A 23796-nucleotide genomic window follows, 5' to 3' on the forward strand; every position below is an offset into this window, starting at 1 on the left:
GGTGTATAGCAGTGCTTTTAGTGTTTGTGTTTATAAGTACAAAGTTTATTCTCCCTGTGGTGAGGGTATTTATTAGAGCATGTGAGATTTTTTTGGTTTTGTTTTGTTTGAAAGCAATGATATTTTGCAATGAAAGTCAATACAGCGACTTACATTCAGCTAATGTATAGTGTAAACAGTAGAACTCTCCCATGCAGGCAACGCTGATGTAAGATCTACCTTCTGCTTGTGGGAAATGCTCTATATTCCCAGTGCTAATAGGCATTTGCATGGTGTTTAGATTAGTTTAACGTGGATGGGGAGATGCCACAGACTGCAGCAGAAGAGCACTTTCAGTTGAGCGTTGAGATTAGGTGCTCCTAGCCCATGCAGGGCACATAACTTAGCTGGGCAGGCAGCAGGGCTTGCGTCCACGGGAGAGCAGGCACATTGCTGTGTGCTGTTTGCATTGTTTTCAGACATTGTCCTCTGTGCCTTCCCAAAAACCAAAGAGAAGCCGGAACCCCTGTTCCTGTGTCCTTCCACACCCTCTTTCTACTGCCCCTTCAGCTACTTTCTTGTTGCACAGCGCAGTTGAGATGAGGGGAGAAGGGTGCTGGATTTCTGGGTCATTACTTTGCTTCTAGTCTGGGTACTTGCCCTGTGTACTTTGCTCAGCTTGTGAGTGTAGCCTGATACTCCTTGGCAGAAAGTCAGCATGTGTTTTTATAGTAAACATTGCCTGAGAGAAGGCAGACCTGGGACACTGTGAGGGAGGAACTGAAGGACATTAGAAGGACTTGGGAGTCGCTGGGCAGAAGACATCAAAGCGGGCCTCTCCTGATAAATATTGTGGGACTGGTAAGTAGATAATGGTGTGCAATGGGTAAAGCGTTGGAGTTTTCTCCTAATAGATAGGCCTAAGGCAGATCCTAGAGTGTTGAATCAAAGTTTGGAGTTCAAACTTCTCCCCATGTTGGTACAGCACCAGAAGAAATCCCGCTTTCTGGGAAGCATGGTGTTCCTTCCCATTCTCTGACTGCATCTCTGTGATTGAGAATGGGTCAGGAAGAGAAAGGTCTCAGGTCTTTCATTTGTTCTGGATTTCTGAAGCTAATTCCTGGCAGCCCCACAGATTTCCTGTGTGATCTGGGGAATATTGCTTTGTCTCTCATTGTCTAAGTTCCCTTAACAGTTTATTTAGATAGCCTGCTTTAAGGAGTAGGACATAAAAAACTAGGGCTTTATGGCTTCTCTGTGCAGGTGCATGTGCATGTCCTGTCTTCAGTCTCTGTGCTGTGGCAATGCAAATGGTTACAGCAAATGAACCAGCTGGTTCAGCATTGTGCACTCAGGTTTCCTACGTCCCAGGGCAGTGCCTCACTGCAGGATAGTTTTTCACAGCCCCAGAGGCTGTTTAGTGGCATGTCGCCAAAGGGAGCTGTTGAGATTGAGGCCAGTGCGTTCTAGATAACGTATCTGGGCTGTGGAGCTCATGACTCTTGTGAGTGATTTCATAACTCTCTGCAGGGACTGTCGATGCCTTTATGGTTTGTGGGGCAAAGGCAGTCCACGAGTTTTCAGTAAACCCTTCAGAAAGACATGGTGACCTTGACTCCAAACCAGAATTCAAGTGAGGATCACTGGAGAACAGTGTGGTTGGGGAGCAGTGTTTTATCTCTGACTTTTTTGGAAGATGCAGTGTGGAATGGAAGAGTGTGTTTGTCCTTTCCTCCTGAAGAAAGCCAGTTTTGAGGGTGGTTGGGGTATCAGAGAGAGAGGTCCAAGACCCTGCTCTGAAGGAGGAGGAAGAAATCCTGATTTAGATCTCCCACATCCTTTGAGTGCCCAAGTCCCTGGGCTGCTGTATTCTGAACAATTCTTTCTTCATCTCTTGTCTCTTTATGAAACTTCTCCCATGTCTTCTTTCCGTTCGGTATTAGGTTGAAATCCAGAAGTGTGTTACAATATGTCATCGTTGATCAGCTCTGCTGGTACTGAGGAGATTTGGCTGCAAACTCTTCTCTCACCTGGACATTTAATTTCTGTGCTTTGAAGCAGCTGTTACAAAGCAGAGAACAGAGCTTAACTAAGGTCTTTCTGATAAATTGATCAAAACAGTTCACAACTGCAGACGGAACTTGGCAAATAGCTTTAGATCCTCCACAGTTAAAAAAGAAAATCTTCCTAAATTTCAGCACTTTCGAAAATGTTTAAGTCTTAAACATTAAGTTTTAAAGAAAGTCCTAATGTGATTGTTCTGAAAGTTTTAAAAATATTTAAAGTTTCATAACATTGTTTCAAGATTAATGAAATGTTTGGTATGATCCAAACATATTTTTAGTTTTGTTAATCTGTTAGTGTATTTTAGTTTTTGTTTTCATTTCAGATTGACCTACGCTACTACTACTACTAGTACTTACTATTATCATCACCATCCAGGTTTGGTAGTGAGGCAAAAGAACAAATTACATGCACTTCTGCAAAGTCAGGATATTGCCTTAATTTCCAATATGGAATAGATTGGGGCTTTCATCTTGCACCTGCCTTATTGCCTTTCTCCAAAGGAGTGCTAGTTTGCAAGGTTTTTGCATAATTTAAGGCTAAGTGGATGCATGCACTCAGCTCAGTGAGTATGGCACAGTGAAGCAATGTCAAGCCCAGGCAACAGAGACAAAGCTTTTGATGTCTTATACGGATTGAAGAGTTTCTGCTACCAGCAAGCTGCTAAGAAATACAGCTCCAGGTTTGTGGAGTGGGAAGTTATGCAGCATCTGAACATTTAGATGGATAACATCATGAGAATAGACCTTTTGGCTTTTGCATTTGTGATTTACTTTCTGTAAGGCTTAGATGGCCAGACCTTCTAACCAAGTTACTGAAAAGGCTCTACAAGTTTCCTCCCTGTGAGAAAAGAACAAGAACCTAACAGAAAAACCACCACAAACCAGCCTTCACCTAACCAAGTGCTAATTTCAGGCGAAGAGTCTTGCAGTCCTGTATAATGGAGTTGCAGACACCAAAACGTTGTAAAAAACATTCCTCGAAGTCCAAACAACCACAGAGATGTCATCCAGCAAAAACCTCATATAAAGCGCTTATGAAAATGTAAGAAGAAAAGCCCTGTCTGATGGTTTTTTGCTTTTTTTTCACCCATCACTGCTGTGAAACACATACATACAAAATTAGGCAGTGGAAGCAGAGAATACTAACTCGGCACTGTGTGTATGAGGACCCATCTTACTCTCAGTATCCATCTTACATAGCAGAATGGTATTTAACCACCCCAAAAAGGAATAGATTACTGTAGTTATGGTTAGAAATAGATACATCGAACAAACAAGGACTACTGGAGGAGAAAGCAACAACAGTAAAACAAGCATACCTGAGTACACCAGCATCAGTCATGCTCTGCAGAGCCATCAGATTAAGAGACAGTGGAAACTGATACTCACAGAACTCCACCACCGGGTACTTAGTTTCCTTCAATGCTCCGTCAAAGCTGCTCTTTTTCAGCAAGAGTACATTGTTCTGTTTTTTTTGATTTGGGGAATTTGGCTTTCTTTGGCTTTGTTTCATTTGGGCTTATGCTGTCTGCTGCCAGGAAGCCTGTGAGAAACAATAATGGCAGCAAGAAAAACTGATGAGTCTTCATCTTGCCCTGCCTTTATCCAGTTACTGAGAAGAGAGGAGCAAAGTAGCACTAAGCAGCAGGGTTTGCTGCTCAAGTGGCTGCTGTTGCATCAGCCAGACTAAGAGGCTTATAAGGTTGATAGTGGAGTCTGTCACCAGTGGAGCCAACTGCACCTTTCCACAGGAATATTAATGTCGTTAATTACTTCCCCATCTTTACCAGTGTTTGGGAAAAAAAGTGTCTGTGGGGAAGGTGAGTTTACTGTTTTTGTAAATAATCAGAACCCTGGGGAAAGGGTGAGAGAGCCAGGAGGAAACACTTGCCCACAGAAGCACCAGTCGATTCATAGTGCACTTGTCTGAGTAGACAGCCTGCTCTTGTCACCATAACCCAGCACAGAGCTGCAGACAAAACAGCAAGTGAGGTACCTGGAAAGTATTTGAGGGCTGCTCCTCTGCTTAATATTTGGTTGTCTGTTGCACTTAGGGCTACTTGTTATGGATCTGATTCAGAGCATGTTGAAATCATGAAAAACTCTCATTGTTTTGCAAATGGGATTTTGACATCTGTGTTTCTTCAGTGCCTGGTCTGTAAGGCTCCCATCTCTGCTTAAGTGCCATGTTGTAGCTCAATTAATGTACTACTTTGCGGGTTAAACCAGAAGATTTTGCCATTGGTTTCAGTGGTAGCACAATTTTATGCAGCTAATAACTGTACAGTAAACTGAAGGGACCAAACGTACTATTTCATCCCTAGGATAGCTATCAACTGTGTCTGTGAACTATGAGGCCTCTCTAGCTAGTCTTTTCAGAACATCTTAAGAAATATCTTACAAAAAGATTAAGAAGGCACCATTTACTCAGAAATGGTTATTTCTGTGAATATCTTCCAGTCTGTAATTGTAGCAGAAATATCGTTCACCCTTAAACTGTACTGAAATTTGTGAACTGTAGACCCAAAGCTGTGGCCTCTCTGTGATATTCTGGTGGTTGTTCCATTGGCACAGGCAAGGACAGAGCTTACTGGAGGACGGGTGGGTCTGAGTTAGTAGGACCAAACTGATGGATGAAGAAATTGTCTCCAGTAATGCCTTTTCTTTCATCTTGAGGTGCAGTAAGTGCTGCTTTGCTCCTTAGACTAAAGCATGAAAAGTCTGGTATTGGGAGGGTATTGCTGAGAGGAAGGAGTGTTCGTAATGGTGGTTGATGTGGTAGCCTCCATTTTCTTGAAAGTGAAGGATCTTGGGTGGCAGAGCACTTCAATTTAGGTTTCTTTCACATCTGGTGTGAGTAGGGCTGGGTTTCAAGTGAACTCTTTCCTATCAATCTCAAAGGCTTTGGTTTGTAATGCACCTTGAGACGTGTTCTATTAGATAAGATCACACATAAATACAGATGCAGCAATCGCGTACTGAAGGAAAAAAAAGCAGAAAGATAAGAGTCTCCTGTTTGACTTTGTGGTCTTTTTCTCTTCGTAAAAGGCTCTTTTCCAAAGCTGTCTTTTAAGTGACATCCTAGGAGAGTAAAATGCATCTTTCAGAAGAACAGGGAAAAGCTAACAAGGCCTTTTTGATCTGAACAGGCTGTGTTGTGAGCTCAGAACACAGCCTAGGGCTCCCAGAGCACAGGTAGGATGACAAAACCATTTGCGTAGAGAGCTGGTTTTCTCCTGTCTGGCACTGAAACAAATAGGAGTCAACTCAAATCCCTTCTGGAAACCTGCTCCCAGGGAACAGGCACCATTTTGGAAAGGGCTTCTAACAGCTATGTCCTGGAAGGGAACTGGAGTAAGAGGAGGATCATACAGCAGTGAGTCCTGCCAGGACAGATTTGCAATGAGGAAAGGAGTGGGATTGAGCAAAACTGAACAGAAAATGGAAACTGGTAGAGTACAATGTTTTCTCTTAGACATACAGCAGATTAGGCCACATTTATGCACATTTCTTCATCAGTGCTAACTAGTTCTGGCTCTTTCATTTTGGGCTTTACAGTTTGAGAGCTATGGAAAAGCTGCCTTCTGCAGAAGTCCCAGGCCAGTCAGCAGAAAACACTGGATGCAGGTTAAATACAATTCTTGGGCCTTCTGCTTTGTTACCACTCACACCCTGGAAATTGTTATGTGGTTGAGAGCCATTGACACATGCCTCACATGTGAGCACCTTCTGTTTGCATTTCTCTGTTTTGCCTCATAAATACAGTGGTTTTAGAGTGATGTCAGTTGCTGTTATTTACTGGCATTGAACACTGTAAGCTGTCGCTACACCTACACTTGCAATACGTAATGCAAAGATGAAAGTAACTGTGTAGTATGCCTGCGAGATAGGTACATAGTGCTGGCTGTTAAAACAAGGAGAAGGTTGTCACACAGAAAGATTTGAAAGCAAAACTGGCGCAATTGAATTGAGAGAAAGATTCCCTTAGATTTAATGTGGTGGGTAGATTCTTAAGGACTTCATTATACTCAAAACAAGTCTATCAGAAGATTCTGCATCTATAGGTAAAGACCCAGTTTTTTGACTTCCAAGACTGGGCTTTAAATAACTGCAGTATCATCATCATCATTCTGTCTCTTCCACGTCTGCCTGTATGTTGCATAGGAAAGATTAGGAGAAACTGGAAGTGCTGGAATTTTCTTTGCAAGTTCGTTTTGCAACCGGTATCTTTTTCAAAGTTGCCGACTCATAGGATCATAGAATGCTTTGGGTTGGAAGGGATGTTTAGAGGTCATCTAGCCCAACTTCCCTGCAGTGAGCAGGGACATCTTCAGTGAGACCAGGGTGCTTGGAGCCCTGTCCAACCTGATGTTGAATGTTTCCAGCAATGGGGCATCGACCACCTCTCTGGGCAACCCATTACAGTGTTTCACCACCCTCATTGTAAAAAATGTCGTCCTTATATCCAGTCTAAACCTACTCTCCCTTAATTTAAAGCCATTACTCCTTGTCCTATCACAGCAGGCCTTGCTAAAAAACATTGTCCCCATCTTTCCCATAGGCCCCTTCAGGTACTGGAAGGCTGCTATAAGGTGTCCCCTCAGCCTTCTCTTCTCCAGGCTGAACAGCCCCAACTCTCTCAGCCTTTCTTCATAGGAGAGGTGCTCCAGCCCTCGGAGTATTTTTGTTGCCCTCCTCTGGCCCCGCTCCAACAGGTCCATGTCCTTCTTGTGCTGAGGGCTCCAGAGCTGGATGTAGTACTCCATGTGAGGTCTCACCAGAGTAGAGTAGAGGGGCAGAATCCCCTCCCTCGACCTGCTGGCCATGCTTCTTTTGATGCAGTCCAGGATACGGTTGGCCTTCTAGGCTGCAAGCGTTAGCTGATGTCCAGCTTTTTGTCCATCAGTATGCCCAAGTCCTTCTCAGCAGGGCTGCTTTCAATCCCTTCGTCCCCCAGCCTGTATTGATACCGAGGATTGCCCTGACCCAGGTGCAGGACCTTGCACTTGGTCTTGTTGAACCTTATGAGGTTCACACAGGCCCACCTCCCCAGCTTGTTCAGGTCTCTTTGGATGACATCCCATCCTTCTGGCATGTCTGCTGCACCACTCAGCTTGGTATCATCTGCAAACTTGCTGAGGGTGCACTTGGTCTCACTGTCTGTGCCATTGTTGAAAATATTGAACAGCACTGGTCCGGGTATGGACCCCTGAGGGACACCACGTGTCACTAATCTCCATATGGACATCAAGCCATTGACCACTGCCCTCTGGATGCAACTATCCAACCAATTCCTTATCCACCCATCAAATCCGTATCTCCCCAATTCAGAGAGAAGGATGTTATGGAGGACTGTGTCGAAGGCTTTACAGAAGTCCGGGTAGATGACATCTGTCGCTTTTCCCTCATCCACTGATGCAGTCACTCCATCATAGAGAGCCGCTAGGTTGGTCAGGCCGGACTCGCCCTTGGTGAAGCCATGCTTGCTGTCTCGAATCACCTCCCTGTCCACCATGTGCCTTAGCATAGCTTTCAGGAGGACCTGTTCCATGAGGTTCCCAGGCACAGAGGGGACGCTGACAGGTCCGTAGTTCCCAGGGTCCTCCCTTCTACCCTTTTTAAAAATGGGCACAATGTTTCCCTTCTTGCAGTCACCAGGGACTTCACCTGACTGCCATGATCTTTCCGATATCATGGAGAGTGGCTTGGCAACGGTATCAGCCAATTCCCTCAGGACTCTGGGGTGCATCTCATCAGGTCCCATATATTTATGTATGATCAGGTTCCTCAGGTGGTCAACTGAAGTGCAAAGCCAGTGGAAGTCTTTGGCTTGTCACCTTTGCTTGTCTAGTGTTTAGTTTGTCTTTATTCCATGCTCCCAGTGAAAACAGAACTCACAATGAAGTAAATCAGATTCATCAGTTTTGTCGGTGCATAAATTCAGTGTGACTCGCCCTCTAGTGTGTATTTAAGATACAGCGTAATTACAGAGGCCGTTTTAAACAAAGGGGATAAACAAGTGTCCTCAAAACACTTTCTAACTAGTGGCATTTTATTTCTGTAAGCAGGCAAAGTAAAATACAAGATTTACAGCAATCAAGAGATAAATATTTATAAAAAGACTGGCAAGTGGAAGTTTAGAGATGAGATCCAAGGTTCATTCATCAGCTAACAAAGTAGAGGACAAAGATTATAATAAAAAACCAGTGCACAATCTCTTTGCCAGAAAACGAGGAAAACTTACTTAAAGAATCACATAAAATAATGAGGGAAGATGGGGAGGAACACAAACAACCTATTTATTCATGCTGGTTTCTATTAATTTGTACAACATTGCAAACTAGACAGAATCCAATACCTGGCTGTTTTTAAATGTATTTTCTTTCATTTCAGATGACTGGTTCCTGTAGGTGTGCATCTGATTTTTTCTCCACTGTCTGATAAAACATCATTTATCATGAGAACATTTATTAAATCATGGATTCCTCAGTGTTTACGGATTCTCAGGTCACCTTGCAGATTATTCCATGGATGCAGCAGGCTTCTTACATCTCAGATTATTTCGTATTATGACTCTGTCAACCAGTGTAAAAAGGAATTGCCAGAATATTTCAACTTTGCAAGTGATGTCTTAGATGAGTGGTCACAACTGGAAAAGGTAGTATTTTTCTATTACTTCACGGACATTGAACAAATCTCAGATGATAGAAATCAGTTTTCCTGATGGATACTGGATAATATTAGCTGCGGAGTAGAGTGCACTATTATATTTTCTTTGTCAGAAATATAAGTGTCACTTGCAAAGACTAGTTGCCAGGGACAATTTGCCTAGTCTGGTGTTACTCTGGATTGAAATTAAACCTTTTAAGGATTGTCTTCTTATTTCAATATCTTTTGTTGCATTCTAGGATGGAAGAAGGCCAGCAAATCCAGCATTTTGGTGGGTAAATGATGAGGGAGAGGAGGTGAAGTGGAGCTTTGAAGAGTTAGGATTTCTGTCTAGGAAAGCAGCCAATATGCTTTCTGAGGCATGTGGTTTGCAGAGAGGAGACAGAGTTATAGCAGTTCTGCCTCGTGTTCCTGAATGGTGGCTACTGAATGTAGCCTGTATGCGAACAGGTGAGTAACCTTACTGATCTCTTGGATGCAGAAAGAAAATAAATAGAAGATATGAAAAATATGCCAAATTCATGAGAAAAAAAATGTAAGCAGGAATATGCTGCTGTGTCCTGTACAATTCATCTTTTGCATAGAAGAATTGGCAGCACCCACACAAGAACCAAAGTGACATTGTACTAGGTGCTGAATAAGCATGGTCCAGTTAAACGGCATCCTCAGTTGAAGCCAGTGGAGGTTGAATGGTTACAATGTAAGACCAGATTTGACCAGATACATTATCAGTGTGGACAGTTCTAATGCAGTAAGTTATAGGACTAGACTGGTTAATGATTCAATACAATATTTTTATTGCTCTGCTGTTACAGTTTTGCAGATTCTTAAGAACAATTTGACCCATTGCATTTTTAGACTGCTAAACACCCGTGATGAAACAATTCAGCATCAACAAGGACATGATCAAATATATTTGTCTCACTTTTAAGCTCTGTGATTCTTGCAGGTTGTAAATGGGGCTGACTGAGGGAATCCAATTCTACTGTATCCAAGATTTTCTGGACTATGACGTGGGAATATCATTCAGTATCTCAGTGCCTCAGTTTCCCAATTGTAAAATTTGTTAGACAACTCTGAAGGTGGAAGAACACTGAAATCAATCTGTAGGTCAAGTCTATTAAAATCTTTGGGAAAAGGAAGTATAGAAATGCGTTAAATTGATTCCTTCCACCCCTGCCTCGAAAATGTGACTTCAATCACATTCTGCTCAGTATCCAAACTTACTTTTATTCGTATTACAAAATGAATCCAAGCTTGAGGGATATGTTGACTGAGCAATGTATGTAAGCTACCTGACCTCAATCTATTTATCCCACATCAGAGGTATTAATTCCTTATTGAAATGAATAATGACTTTATTCCAGATGTAAATATAATCCAAATGCTGGCCTTATTCATGTACTGAAGGGGATCATAATCTCAAGACTTCCTTCCCGAGTTCTGAATTATGAAGGAAATGCTCAAAAATGCTTCACATCTAGATCCTACTCATGATCTATATACCTTTAATATGGATGACACGAAACATCAGTGTTACAGGGTTTGGAGTTCTTTCAGAGCCAGATGATTTCAGTTCCTTCCTAGGCCACAAATTTACCCACGCTCTGCCTTCAAACATTAAGTTATACTTGACTGCTGTTTCTCCAAGAATAAGTTTTCGCAAGTAGCTCAGCTTTTGTGTTGCTGGGGTCATGTCCTGTGAACATAATAAAGAGAAATGGTCAATTTTCTAAATTGCTTGTTGCTTTTTTCCAGGAATTGTCTTTATTCCAGGAACATCCCAATTAACAGCCAAAGACATCTTATACCGACTCCAGGCTTCGAAGGCCAAGTGCATCATTACCAATGATACTCTGGCACCTGCAGTGGAATCTGTCTTGCCTGGCTGCCAGTTTCTGAAAAGCAAACTAATTGTAGCCAAAGGGAGCAGAGATGGATGGCTGAACCTCAAAGAACTCTTTGCGTGAGTACCCAGCTGTTTTACCATCATCCCTGTGAGGTGAAGGAAGCTGTATCAGTCAGGTGACATTGCTGAGTTTTGGAATTAATTTCCAAAATACAAATGAGCTACATTTTTTGCATCCCTCTGCCAACTTGCTGTCATCACTGCATAAGTACAAATCCCCCTAGCACACTTTCTGTATTCAGGTCTTTCGGCTTCTTCTTACTCAGCAGCCTGACAGCTTTTAAAAGCTCTCTGTTTCTACTGTGGTCACAAGACAAGCACCCAGAGTACTTATTTTGCAGGTTTTTTGTGTTTGTCTTCTAGAGCCCAGCCTAATGCCTCTTTAATTCAGTTCGCCAGCTCGCAGTGCTCAGCTAACATGGCATCAGTTATTTCTTCCCTTGACTATCTTGGTAGCCCAGACAATCTGAAGTGTTCATCAGTCTCTTGAACATAAATGATATGATACGTGTCTGAGACCACCTTACCTGGCATAAGAGCCTGAATATGTCCCCCATTGATTTCAGACTGGCAGGCGATATGTGTTGAGGCAGAAGCTGGTTTTGCATCTACCTGCTGTTCTGTTAACAAGCACCTCAAGTGCTCTTGCAAAATAGCTGTATGCACAGTCACTGGAATGTGCTGTAGGTGCTCACGTCTTGAAAGTTGTGGCATACAGAGCACACCTGTGACTAGCAAAATGTGCTCTCTAACTCTTACCTGTGATATGTGATGCAACTATTTATTTAGTGGGATCATACAGTTTGGGGCTGTTTTCCTGTTTATCACCTAAACCTTAAAAAAATACTGCTTCCTTTGTGGAAAAACTACATGTAGTAACCGTCGTATACTGTTTCTTCTGAAGGGTGACATCTGCTGACCATACATGTGTCAAGACAAGGAGTCAAGACCCAATGCTGATCTATTTTACTAGTGGAAGTACAGGCTCTCCAAAAATGGTAGTGCAGTCCCACAGCAGTTACGGCATCGGATTTGCAACCAGTGGCAGGTACACCTTGTAGTTGCTCCCAATGTCCTGATTATGTGAAATAATCACAATTAAATTGAAATGTAACCGTAAAATCTCTAGTAAACATAGGCATTTCAGGAGTGTAGGATCTTGCTTCTTCCTCACCATTCACAGTGAAACCCTCATTATTAAAAGCTTCTTGAAGGCTCAGTTAAGATCATCAGTGTTCTGTCACTCAGAGGGCTGACTGTGGAATAGCAATAAGGATAGCCTCCTTACAGAAAAAACAGATAAAGTTCAGTGCTTTAGCATTCTATAAACCTTCCTTGAGAACCAGAGCAAGCTTGGACCATAGCATTATACTTAAAAGTTACAGTTCAGTTTGAATCTGTGGCTTGGTACTGGTTTGCTTTCAGTGAACATCTTTTATTTACACTTCCCAAGGAGTGGGAAATTTCATGAAAATCAAAGGATGCATTTCCCAAGGCATTCTGAGCTGGAAGTTGGTGGAAAAGAGTCCATAGGGGTAATTTGGTTAGTTGCCTAGAGAAATAAGCTGTGGTTTAGCTCATGTCTCTAATCCGCAAGGTGGAGAAAGCCTACTCCAAATGATCTCTTCAGTTTTTGATCTAGATCCAGATTCTGAAACTTAAACCAAGGATGTTTTGCACTGTTCAGGGGAAAAGCAAGTGCTGGAAATGTTAAACAGGAGGGAATGAATGGATATAAAAGAATGGTTAAGATTCTCTTCAACTCTTACAAACTTTCTGAAGAGCCCCACTTGCTGACACCGCATCTTCTGATGGAAGCTTCCTGCCCTTTCTTTTAATTATGCTGTGAGCTGTGCCTGAGTTCTCACACTCTGTGAAGCATTTTTTTTCTCTGCTTTATCATCAGGTACTGGATGAACTTGACTCCTTCAGATATAATGTGGAATACCTCTGATACTGGCTGGGTAAAATCAGCTTGGAGCAGTGTTTTTGCACCATGGATCTGTGGGTCATGTGTATTTGTGCACAATATGCCACAGTTTAAACCAGCAGTTATTGCAGAGGTACACGTAACTTTTTATACTGTGAGTTTTATTTCCATTTTGCATAAATGAAGCAAACAAGCTGGGTAGCAGGTATAGTACTTCCCACGTCCCAAGCAGTCATCCCTCCCTTTGGTGCTCAGTAAGCTAGAGGAACAAGTGTTTTCACTCCTGGTTGGGCCATGTGACATGGCTACAGTGTAGAGGAGATGTGTGAGGGGTGCAGGCTAAAAAGAAGTCAGGATCACTACTGTCATGTCCCATACTTAGTCTAAAGCTCACTTTAGGTATGGATTTCTAGCTACCTATGGGCTCAGGATGAGTATGGCATAGACCAGAATCAGGGCCCTGTTTTCCTGAATTTTCAGTGAGTTGCCAAAATGCCTATTCCTCCTCTCTGCCATTTCGCGAAAACAGTCAGCTGGCCTATTCTCCTCAACCTTGGCCTCTTGCGTGGAGAGGAGACCCAGACTTTCCCGAGGACGCAATTGGAAAATCACACAGAATCACAGAATCACAGAATAGTAGGGGTTGGAAGGGACCTCTGTGGGTCATCTAGTCCAACCCCCCCGCCGAAGCAGGGTCACCTACAGCAGGCTGCACAGGACCTTGTCCAGGCGGGTCTTGAATATCTCCAGAGAAGGAGACTCCACAACCTCCCTGGGCAGCCTGTTCCAGTGCTCCGTCACCCTCAGAGAGAAGTTCCTCCTCATGTTCAGACGGAACTTCCTCTGCCTCAGTTTGTGTCCATTACCCCTTGTCCTGTCACTGGGCACCACTGAAAAGAGCTTGGCCCCATCCTCCTGACACCCACCCTTCAGATATTTGTAGGCATTTATAAGGTCCCCTCGCAGCCTTCTCTTCTTCAGGCTGAACAAGCCCAGTTCCCTCAACCTCTCCTCGTAGTGGAGATGCTCCAGTCCCCTCACCATCCTTGTAGCCCTCCGCTGGACTCTCTCCAGTAGCTCTTCATCCTTCTTGAACTGGGGAGCCCAGAACTGGACACAGTACTCCAGATGAGGCCTCACCAGGGCAGTGTAGAGGGGAAGGAGAACCTCCCTTGTCCTGCTGGCCACACTCTTCTTGATGCACCCCAGGATCCCATTGGCCTTCTTGGCAGCCAGGGCACACTGCTGGCTCATAGTTAACCTGTCGTCCACCAGGACACCCAGGTCCCTCTCCGCAGAGCTGCTCTCCAGCAGGTCCACCCCAAGCCTGTACTGGTGCATGAGGTTGTTCCTCCCCAGGTGCAGGACCCTGCATTTGGCTTTGTTGAACCTCATCAGGTTCCTCTCTGCCCAGCTTTCCAGCCTATCCAGGTCACGCTGAATGGCAGCACAGCCTTCTGGTGTATCTACCACACCTCCCAGTTTGGTGTCGTCAGCAAACTTGCTGAGGGTACATTCTAACTCTTCATCCAGGTCGTTGATGAAGAAGTTAAACAAGACTGGGCCCAGTACTGACCCCTGAGGGACACCACTTGTCACCAAAAAAAAGCTTTGATCTAGTTCACTATTGTCACTTAGTCTTGAGCCTGGGACACAGTCCCCTCGGGAAGCAGAAAACAATCTCAACTGGAGCTACTAGTGTCAGTGGTCCTTCATTTACATGAGTGATTATTGTTGGACAGAACGTACTATATTTTCTACAGCCGTGGGACTGACTGGTACAGCCGCTCTGCAATCAGGGTTCACAGTCACTAATCCATAGTCATTCTCTGTGTTGAATGTATGTTTGGGTTTTATGGTTTTCGTTTTGCAGACATTTGAGCACATAAGTTGTGTTCATCACTTGCACATTTACAAGGTCAGACCTATTATTACATTTTCTTTTCAACAAAATAACTTTCTGTTTTTCTAGACTCTCTCAAGATACCCCATCACTGTCTTTTGCACTGCTCCCACTGCCTACCGCATGCTGGTCCAACATGATTTGAGCAGGTACTGCACACCTGTCTGTCGCAGGGATAGCAGAGAGAGGCTGAGAGATAATACTGTGACAGCTCTGGCTCTTTAGTTCCTTATGTTGCCTAACTTTTTTTTAGTCAAAGGAAATCTAATTAGCAAAACTTGCTCTTAGGAAAGAAAGCTGTGTTCTGAAATGTGAGAATAACTAGTCACACCTTAGGCCATGTAGGCTTTAGGAATGGGTCTTTGAAAAGACAGCACAGAGGAAACAAGTGAGATTTTTTTTAAGTTGTCACTTCCTCTGAACTTATGGTTCACAGTTAAATTGAGTCAGGGTTTCAGGCAGCACTGGCTGGGGAATGACTGGAGTACAGTGGAGCTGTTCCCATGTACTTGAGAATGAAGTGAGCAGTTAGAGGACATTCACATGCTGAGAGTTATTTGGCAGCTGTCCCCACCAGTTTGTTACACTGTAAAAGACTCAGCTTATGAGAAGCAGTTGGTGTGATTTGTAAGGAGCTGTCATATCTTCAGTAAGGTACTTATTCTTCTCACAAAGGTCTTCAATCCTGACAAAACCCTCTTCCAAGAAAACGCCTTTTCTGACTCTTTTCCAGCGAAAAAATTACTTCCAGTGACACAGAGATAAACCACCTTATCCTCAGTGGTAACACGAGCGATGTAGGAGTCCAGTCCAGGGCTGCGTAACAGGATGATTATTGTCATTTCCAAAGTAGCTTGTGAAGTTTTAGGCATACATACTTTGAAAGTTGAGGGAGGCTGTTTAGTTAAGACCATTCACTGCTCTTTCAGGAGTTAAGAAAATTATTTCATTTGCTATTCTTCTCAAGCTACAAGTTCTCAAGTCTGAAACACTGTGTGTCTGGAGGGGAACCACTCAATCCTGAAGTGATGGCGAAGTGGAAGATCCAGACAGGGCTGGATATCTATGAAGGCTATGGCCAGACTGAAACAGTATGTTTGCATTAATTCCAGCAGCGTGTCTTTTCAAAGGTAACAATACCAGAGGCACAAAGTGCTTGATAAATCAATGGAAAAGGTGAGAACTATTTAAATTAACTTTTTTAAAAAGAGCCTCAATATAATAATGATTGTATGGTTCCAAAATCAACTAGCTCCAGATTTTAGTGTTATAGGAAATGCTATGACTACGGAGTTCATCCCCCTGCAAAAACCATGCCAGAGATTACCTCAGATCAAATAACTTGTAGTAGATCCCTTCATCATCTTTACTTAAAGGCAAAACTAAAAAAATAATTTGCTCTGGGTATCAATTTGGCCTGTCTGAGGTTTTAATGAAAAATATTAAATCAGTTCACATCCCAGACTTCTTTGTAAGTGAACATTAACGAAGCTATTAAGAGTCAGGTTTCAGGCATTCTCTCCTCTTACCCTTGATATGGTCCCAAATTAATTGTCCCATTATTGAAATAAGATCTGTAATAATTTCAGATCTGCTGTCTTGCAAATTCAAGTGTTTGCAGAAGAACCCACTGGCTTAGACTGAGCACAAGTAGCGTCATTCCACAGGGCTGATCTGAAATGCCTCTCAGCCCCTGTATGATATGCTGGAGAACCACAGCGCTTCCATCCTGATTCAGCCCTTTTCATGACAAAGTCATGATGAGGTGTTGTGCCGAATACAAACAATAATAAAGTCTACAAGATGTTGCACAAATTAAGAAAAAAAAAATCTGTTACTCAGGTGACAATATGTGCCAATATGAAAGGAATGGAAATTAAACCTGGCTCTTTGGGAAAAGCTGTTCCCCCTTACGATGTGCAGGTATGTTGATATATCACACCTGAGCTCAGCTGCAGTTGTGGGTACAGGAGTAGGGAATGCTCTCTGTCCCTTCTGTGTCCTGCACTGTACTGTAACAGACTTTTCACTGAGCTAATCAAAGCAATAATGACACATCCTTTCTGCAGATCATAGATGACCATGGGGCTATTCTACCTACAGGAGAAGAAGGCAACATTGCTGTCCGAGTTCAACCAACGCGACCATTCTGTCTGTTCTCCGAATACTTGGTCAGTCTGAGTTGGTCTGTCTGTGCCTGCCGGGAAGCTCAAGAGAGCCCAGGGCAAGGTTCTGTTGACTTATCCAAGCAGCAGAATTTCATCCAGGATCTTCCCAAGGTCTCACTAGGTTGCTTGAGGGCTTTGAGCCTGATCAGTACATTGTTCTGCTATTCCAGGAACAGACTGACTGGCAGAGTAGAACTTCAAGATGCAATATGAACCAGGGGGTTCCTTGTTCCAGGCCTGTACCTAGCAGTTGGCATGGGTTTAATGTCCAGTGCATCACTTCTTTCCCTTCTGTTCCATAGGAAGCCTATAAAGGCTACTCTAGTACGTCAGAAGCTCAGGGAGGCTTTACAGAGAGCACAAGTATCTTATTCCCTCGTAACCGCTGTCAGAGGTACCCACGGACTGATCTTTTAAATCTTTAACAGTTAGACATTCCAACATGCATGTATCCCTCTCTTTGTACAGTGGCCTGCCACAGATATGCACATGATCAACGGCACAAAGACAAGCTACAATACAGAATGTTCAAGTGTAGATGATCGTACAGCTTTATGGAATTGGCATGCGTAATCTAACATTACTATTTGAATGGGAATGCGCTACTCACTGAAAGCCGAACAGGCTTAAAAAAAGGTGTCAGAAGAGTGGCCGTTTTGGTTCAGGTCAAAGGTCCATCTAAGCTATTATTCCATCTGTGATGGTGCTGAGTTGTAGTGCATACTTAAAAGAACACTAGAATTAGACAAATAGATTCTCCACTGCATTTGAACTGTCATGTTGAATAAGCTTTAGGGAACCTATCCAGTGTTTAATCCTCTTCTGACCCCCCATAATATTCGGATATTTGTAGCATCCTCAAACATCAACTTGTGCGAAGTAATTGCTCATTATGTGATAAAAAAATACTTTTGGTTCGGTGCTATTACTTCAATTTTTCATTATGTCTTCTGTTGTCAAGGTGTTTTTCCTGTGTAATCTAGACTTGATAATGTAGAGAATGAAGTTTTTCATGTACATCACCTCATTTGTGTTTTGGTCTTGAAGGTTAGGGGTAGAAAGTTTCCATTGACAGGAGGTTATCGTGGCAACCCCCTGCAATGATATATCGTTTCTCTGAAGAGGGGGAGTTATGCATTTTAGTAATTTGCTGTGATGGATGCGTGCTTTGATAAAGCACGGCATTTTTCCTTAGAACGTGAATCCATATATACACAAATGCTCTTTTCCACCACAAAACTACTAACTAATGCAGCTCTGTTTTTTTTAATTGAAGACATAGAATAGTATTGAACATACTCATTTTGGAAACAACTTAAAAAATTGTCTTGATCATTTTTAGCACCGCCGCAGAGGAAATGCATTACACTTCACTAACAATCAGATACATTTTTTGAAATGTTTGTTTGTTGTCAGGATAATCCAGAGAAAACTGCTGCCTCCGTGTGTGGAAATTTTTATGTCACTGGGGACAGAGGGATTATGGATAAAGAAGGATATGTCTGGTTTGTTGGAAGAGCTGACGATATAATTAATTCTGCTGGGTAAGTCTGTTGCTTTTAGATTTGCTTATTTGCGTGTTAATGATGCTCTGTCTTATCACAAAATTCCATCTGGAAAGACCAATTGAATGATTGGTTTGCTATGGCTGTCATATCTGTATGTTCTCCTAGGTATCGTATTGGCCCATTTGAAGTTGAAAGTGCCTTAATACAACACCCTGCTGTCTCGGAGTCAGCTGTTGTCAGCAGTCCTGATCCAATTCGAGGGGAGGTAAAAATTTTAAAAAAAAGATATACAAAGAAATTACTTTATTCTAAGCATCAGTGTCCCCATTGAGAATTAATTCCTTCCTTAGACTTAAATAGGTTGCAGATTATTGAAATTAAAATGGGTTAAAATAATTCTAAAACCATACCTTGACAGATTTTAGAATTTCAGAATTATTTCCCTGTTTGCAGGGTTTGATGTGGGGAAAAAAGTTTGGGTCTTCAGACTTCTTGTGGCATCTTTTCGTTTAAGAAATAGAACTCGGATTATTTCTCTTCTTGTCACTAAGCACATGGTGGCAACGATATCCAGAGTGTGTAATTTTTCTTTTTGTGTTTTTCAACTTTGCAACATTTCTTTGAGCCCTAGGGTGAGACTTTCAGATGTCTTTTTTTCTGTTCTACAACTTTTTGAATGTTTAGTAGTATATAAAGTTAAGAAGAAAAAAAAAAGTGTAAAAATAGCAAAAAATCCTATGCTGCAGAATATGTCCTTCACAGCATTGCATTCTGTAATAAAGAGGCAATGAAAAGGGAAATTAAAGAAAAAACACAAATTTTTGCATTTCTGAATTTTGATACTCAGTTTTGGCAATAAATGTTTCCCTTTATTCCCACATCTGAAAGTTAATGGACTCTCTTAACTTTTGTGGCACAGGTAGTCAAAGCCTTCGTTGTTTTAGCTCCTGCTTTTGTGTCACATGATCCAAAAAAATTAACTCAAGAGCTTCAGCAACATGTCAAGAAGGTGACTGCACCTTACAAGTATCCTAGGAAGGTGAGTACACCACTAAAAGATAGGTCTTCTAATTCTATCAAATACTGAACAGATTTTGTCCTGCCTCGGCTTCTTTTCAACTGCATCCTGACAACCACTCCAACCATAGCTAAATAAAATAAAATAAAGCTAAATTACAGGTTCTGTTGCAGCTGTAGACTTGGGTTCACTGTATGTGCTAGAAAGGACCCACAGGGAGGAAATGGTAATGTAACTTCTTTATCAGGATCCAGTCTTCCTTTCATGAAATCCTAGCATTTTCACGGTGACTCAGATGGACAAAATGGTCAGCTCTAACCAGTTCCTCCCTTGAGCTCTGTTCAGGCTCTCAGCCAAAGCAAAGGGGAAATTCCTGCTGGCAGCAGAGGGGTTGGAATCCATCCCTTACAACCAGGAAAGACACCAGCAACTCCCTGTCCTGACAGCTGAAGCACTCATCTCTTCAGGATCGTGGTACTTGTCCCTGCAAGTACTGCCTGTGCAGTCAGCTCAGATGTGTAGTAAGGAGTTTCACCGTCCCAGCCCCAAGCTCTGCAGCTTCCTATCTTTCTACCTCAGCCATAATCAAAGTGTGTCTTTCCTTGCACCTGGGACGTTAATCAGAATGTATATGGCCAAAAGTGAGCATTTTTGCCTTTCAGATGGAGTTTGTTCAGGATCTGCCAAAGACAGCTACTGGGAAAATCCAGAGAAAGGTTCTAAGGAACAAAGAGTGGGGAAGAGCATAACATGATCTGTGAACTGAGAAAATTTCCATCATCTGTACCAGCCATAGCACATCACACTTGGCGTATGGTCGTGATCCAGAGCACTAGGAGAACATACAGAAAAACAAGCTATGGAAAAAAAAAAGGGAGATAACACTCATATGACTTGAGGATGTGTGGTATTAGGACCCCTTTTGCCATCGACCTAAAAATTTTCAGAAGGGAGAATGTGCAGGTAATTAAGAATGAGGAATGAGAGAGAGAAAGGACAGATCCGGGATCTTACAAAGGTTTGATTTTTTTACTGGAATTCATATAAATAGCTTCCTTTAAAAAAAATTTTTAAAAGTTTATCTACAGCATTTTGATAATTACGAATAAATGATAAATTAATAAAAATATTTTTTGTCCTGTGGTGGGTATCAGCAGTGAAGTGATACTCTCTCTTCAAAAACTGTCACTGTAACATTCCCAAGTTCTTTCTGAGTGGAAGGAGAAAGACATATTCTTTAACTACTTCTCTTCGTCTGGATGAATTTCTGATCCGCTTGAATGGTTAAAGTGGGGGGAAAAAAGAAGATACAAAGTGCTTAAGGTTAAGGTGCAAATTACACACAATAACAACGGTGTCAATGATTACAAGAAAAAGGTTACTCCAGAGAAAGAATTGTGCTGCCTGATCTGTTTTGTGCTACGTTCTGCTCCCATTACTTCAAAAGAAGCAAATAATTAAGTAGAAAGGGTTTCACTCCAAATCCTTTTTGCCAGAGTGTCCAGGTTTCAAGTCTCCAGATAAAGGCTAATCTTTACAGTGCCTTGTTTGGGAAACACATGTCCTGAAAGCCAAACTAACTGGATGAAGAGGATCTGCCCCAGCCAGCACCCAGTCTATCCTATCCACAGCAAACAGGTCAGGAAAGCATTGTTTCTCTGAATTCCTAGTGTCATTGATCATTGAGAAGAAGCAGATGGTACTAAATTGGGACAAGTAATTTCTGATTCTTGCAGCTGTTCAGAAGGCTTTGCCATTACTGGGTCTTTCCTGAATTTTCTTACTTCATTTTCACCTCTGAGTTTGCAGGTGAAAAAGTGCTAAAAACTGAAGGCTCTCACAGCAAAACTTTGCAGACATTTTTGTAGACCACCAGGAAATCCTGGATTTAAAATGTTTTTCATCTTGCCAGTCTTGAATACCATTTCCAGTCTTGAATACTGTTCCTGAATGAGCTTTTTCTTTACAGTCTATTGTGTAGATTTTGCCACTGCAATGCTCTGAAATCTGTAGATTATAGCTAAATCATAGAATTAGAGCAGACTAAGAAATGAGAAATATCTTACTTTGTTATTAAAAAGAATATTCAAAATGATTAGGCTTTTCTGTTACAGGAATGAAAGTGGATCCATTGGTTTTTAGTATTAACAGTGGAGGTGACAACCCCAAAGAAAGGTTACATTTAGCGAGTCTTGATATTTTTACTGACAGTTGTTTCCTTAATTAAGAAAAAAAAAATAAAAATGAATGTATATCCCAGAATATGACATAAAACCCCCTTTATTAACATGCATTTTCTATGGATGAATTTAAGGAGTATTTAAAAGACCATTTTTCACCAGTAAAACCTTTTAGATTTTTTTTTTCCTCCAGGACCTGCTAATAGAGTTTTGATTTTACACGTAAGTACCATGTAAATAAGTTTTTGCTCTATAATCCTGATTCTGAAGTGGGTGTCACTGAAGGACACGGTAACACTTAATTTTGTAACCATGTCCTATGATTCTTTCTCAGGAGCAAATGATATCCTACAGGATTATTTACAGATGGTCAGTACTTCTCTACCACAATCTCCATGCAGCATGGAGAACACTGTGAATTACTGTTGGTTTTGACGAAGTATCTTTTCTTGGGGGAAAATCGGCATCCAGATTTTTTTGCTGTCAAGTAAAGACTTAAGTTGTGCAGACTCTAGGTATTTGAGTTCATTCACTTGATAGGCAGATTAAATATTACTGTAACACTTTCTCATAATGAATAAGGAAATAATTCCACTGTTAAATAAGTTACTTTTTCTTTGGGAATAGAATTTGACCAAAACTGAGATCAGTGCGTCAGAGATGGAAGGATAAGTGGTTACAGTTGAAGGCACAGGACAAAAGGTAAATGAACACAAAATGAACTTAAAAACCTGGAACAAACAGCAAAACTTTGGAGCTTCGCTCAGGCCACAGTAATTCCTCATGGAAAAGAATTTAGTCAAGAGTTCACCTATAATTTTGTTCCTAGTTTGTGGATAGCTTCATCCTTTGTAAGAACAGAAAAGGAAATAAGCCTGTATTTCAACAGTCACTCACCTAACCTTTTGTTTAGTAATGTGTGTTTAGTTGTCGAAAAAGGAAAATTAATAGATGGACCCAGGTTTCAGAATCATCATAGGCCTCCAGGACTCCACTGGCTCCTGCTATGACTGCGAGCTCTTCCAGAAATGAGCCAGTTCTTTTTCCATGTTTGATAATCTTCATGTGCACTTACGAGAAGCCTCTAAATAGAATTAAATTTTTTAGAGCTGAGCACAGTTCAGGAGCAATCTTCTAGAGTTCTGAAAATAATAATAATATAAAAAGAAAGCAAAAAAGAAGAGTAGCAATGGAAAAGAAGAAAGTAATTGAAGTTAAGAATTTTTAGGATCATTATGGTGAGTACAGATGGAAGAGGGCATTTACAGTGAGCAAATGTAGAAGTGTCTAAATCAAATTTGGGGACCTATGTAAGGGATAATGAAGTGAAGGTTCTTGGGATGTATGTGATGAATGGATAAATCAGTCAGAAACTTTTAAAGCTAAAGCAGTGAGAATCTTGATGGCAAGTAGTCCTTCACTAGGAAACATCCTCCAGCTCCTTGTGAAGGAAAAGGAACAGAGAATCAGTTGCTGAATGCTTTGGTGTAAGAACCAGTAACCTTCTTTTAAGGCAAACAATAGCATGTGATGTGTTTGACTAAGGAGGGTTTGGGGCAATTAGCAGCCCTAAAGAACACATCAAGAATCCATAAGGATCAGCTGAGCTACAGAGAAGATGCCAGATCAGTACAGTACATTTAAGTCCTTAAAAAGCTGGTGGTACAAAATAAAGCAGGATGGGGAAATTCACATTTAATTGAACTGTTAAAAAGATCACTTTGGCTGTGAGTAACGTAAGCGACTTCAATTAATAACTCATGGTTTCATAACTGAATTGCCTTTGGATAATCTCAAGATCATTTTTTTTTTCTGTTGCAGGATTCATAGCAAGAATTCTGCTAATATTCTTATATAGTCTACAGCGTTGATGTACATTGTCTTCTGCCATGAAGTTGTTTAAATTACGGACTCTAAAATCCTTGTGGATTCTGAAGCCTAATCGGACTTTCCATGGACACCCCAAGCTGCTTGCCTCTGATGTACATTCACAGTATGAGTCCGTCAGGCAAGGCAAACAGGAGATACCAAAGTACTTTAACTTTGCAAGTGATGTACTGGACAAATGGTCTGAGATTGAAAAGGTAGATGAGTTCCTTTTGACTTTGATTTAACTTCAGAATGGCTGTGCTTATTCCTTCTGCATATTATAATATTAGATATTGACAACATAAAAATACAGATAATATAACAATGACATTGCATGCTAGAGGAAATTATCCCACAAACGTTTAATTGCCTTGCTCCAAAGTGGATTCTGTATTTGTCCAGATGCCCTATAGTTAGAGACCACTTAGCTTGCTCTTCCTGAGCAATCAGATTAGAAGGAGTCCTGGGATACCATGTTGTCGTGTTGTTTTATTTTGTCCTCTGCCTATGCTGCTTCTGTTTAACAGTATTCCACAACTCCATCCAGAATACGAGGAGTATTATGTGTTACTTTGTAGGAGCATTAATGCTCAACAT

At 41.7% G+C, this 23796-nt stretch overlaps 2 protein-coding genes across 10 annotated transcripts in view; both read left to right on the forward strand.

Moving 5' to 3' along the window:
• Positions 1 to 692: 692 nt before the first annotated feature.
• Positions 693 to 23241, forward strand: LOC104333666 (acyl-coenzyme A synthetase ACSM3, mitochondrial). Of its 6 annotated transcripts, none has more exons than XM_075436464.1 (14): positions 700 to 840; positions 8439 to 8703; positions 8954 to 9164; positions 10473 to 10680; positions 11528 to 11671; positions 12503 to 12686; positions 14526 to 14605; positions 15424 to 15547; positions 16299 to 16379; positions 16526 to 16627; positions 18041 to 18168; positions 18298 to 18397; positions 19052 to 19171; positions 23152 to 23241. In XM_075436464.1, exons 2-14 carry the CDS (start codon positions 8503 to 8505, stop codon positions 23158 to 23160), a joined length of 1692 nt encoding a protein of 563 aa, XP_075292579.1. In that variant the 5' UTR covers positions 700 to 840; positions 8439 to 8502; the 3' UTR covers positions 23161 to 23241. The 6 variants fall into 6 exon arrangements, with proteins under 6 accessions (XP_075292583.1, XP_075292579.1, XP_075292581.1 ...); XM_075436463.1 differs by lacking the exon at positions 23152 to 23241 and adding an exon at positions 19813 to 20293 and having other exon boundaries at positions 702 to 840; XM_009939198.2 differs by lacking the exon at positions 23152 to 23241 and adding an exon at positions 19813 to 20293 and having other exon boundaries at positions 703 to 840; positions 12530 to 12686.
• The window catches only part of LOC104333667 (acyl-coenzyme A synthetase ACSM4, mitochondrial), a 29756-nt gene continuing 29179 nt past the window's right edge, over positions 23220 to 23796 (forward strand). For all 4 annotated transcript variants that reach the window (XR_012765607.1, XR_012765608.1, XM_009939199.2 and 1 more), the window contains exon 1: positions 23220 to 23414. Coding sequence is in view for 2 of the 4 variants with exons in the window: in XM_009939199.2 (XP_009937501.2) it covers positions 23220 to 23414 (195 nt within the window). In the remaining 2 variants the exon portion in view is untranslated. The remainder of the gene's footprint in view (positions 23415 to 23796) is intronic.

Source organism: Opisthocomus hoazin, chromosome 15, assembly GCF_030867145.1.
Source record: "Opisthocomus hoazin isolate bOpiHoa1 chromosome 15, bOpiHoa1.hap1, whole genome shotgun sequence".
NCBI lineage: Eukaryota > Metazoa > Chordata > Aves > Opisthocomiformes > Opisthocomidae > Opisthocomus > Opisthocomus hoazin.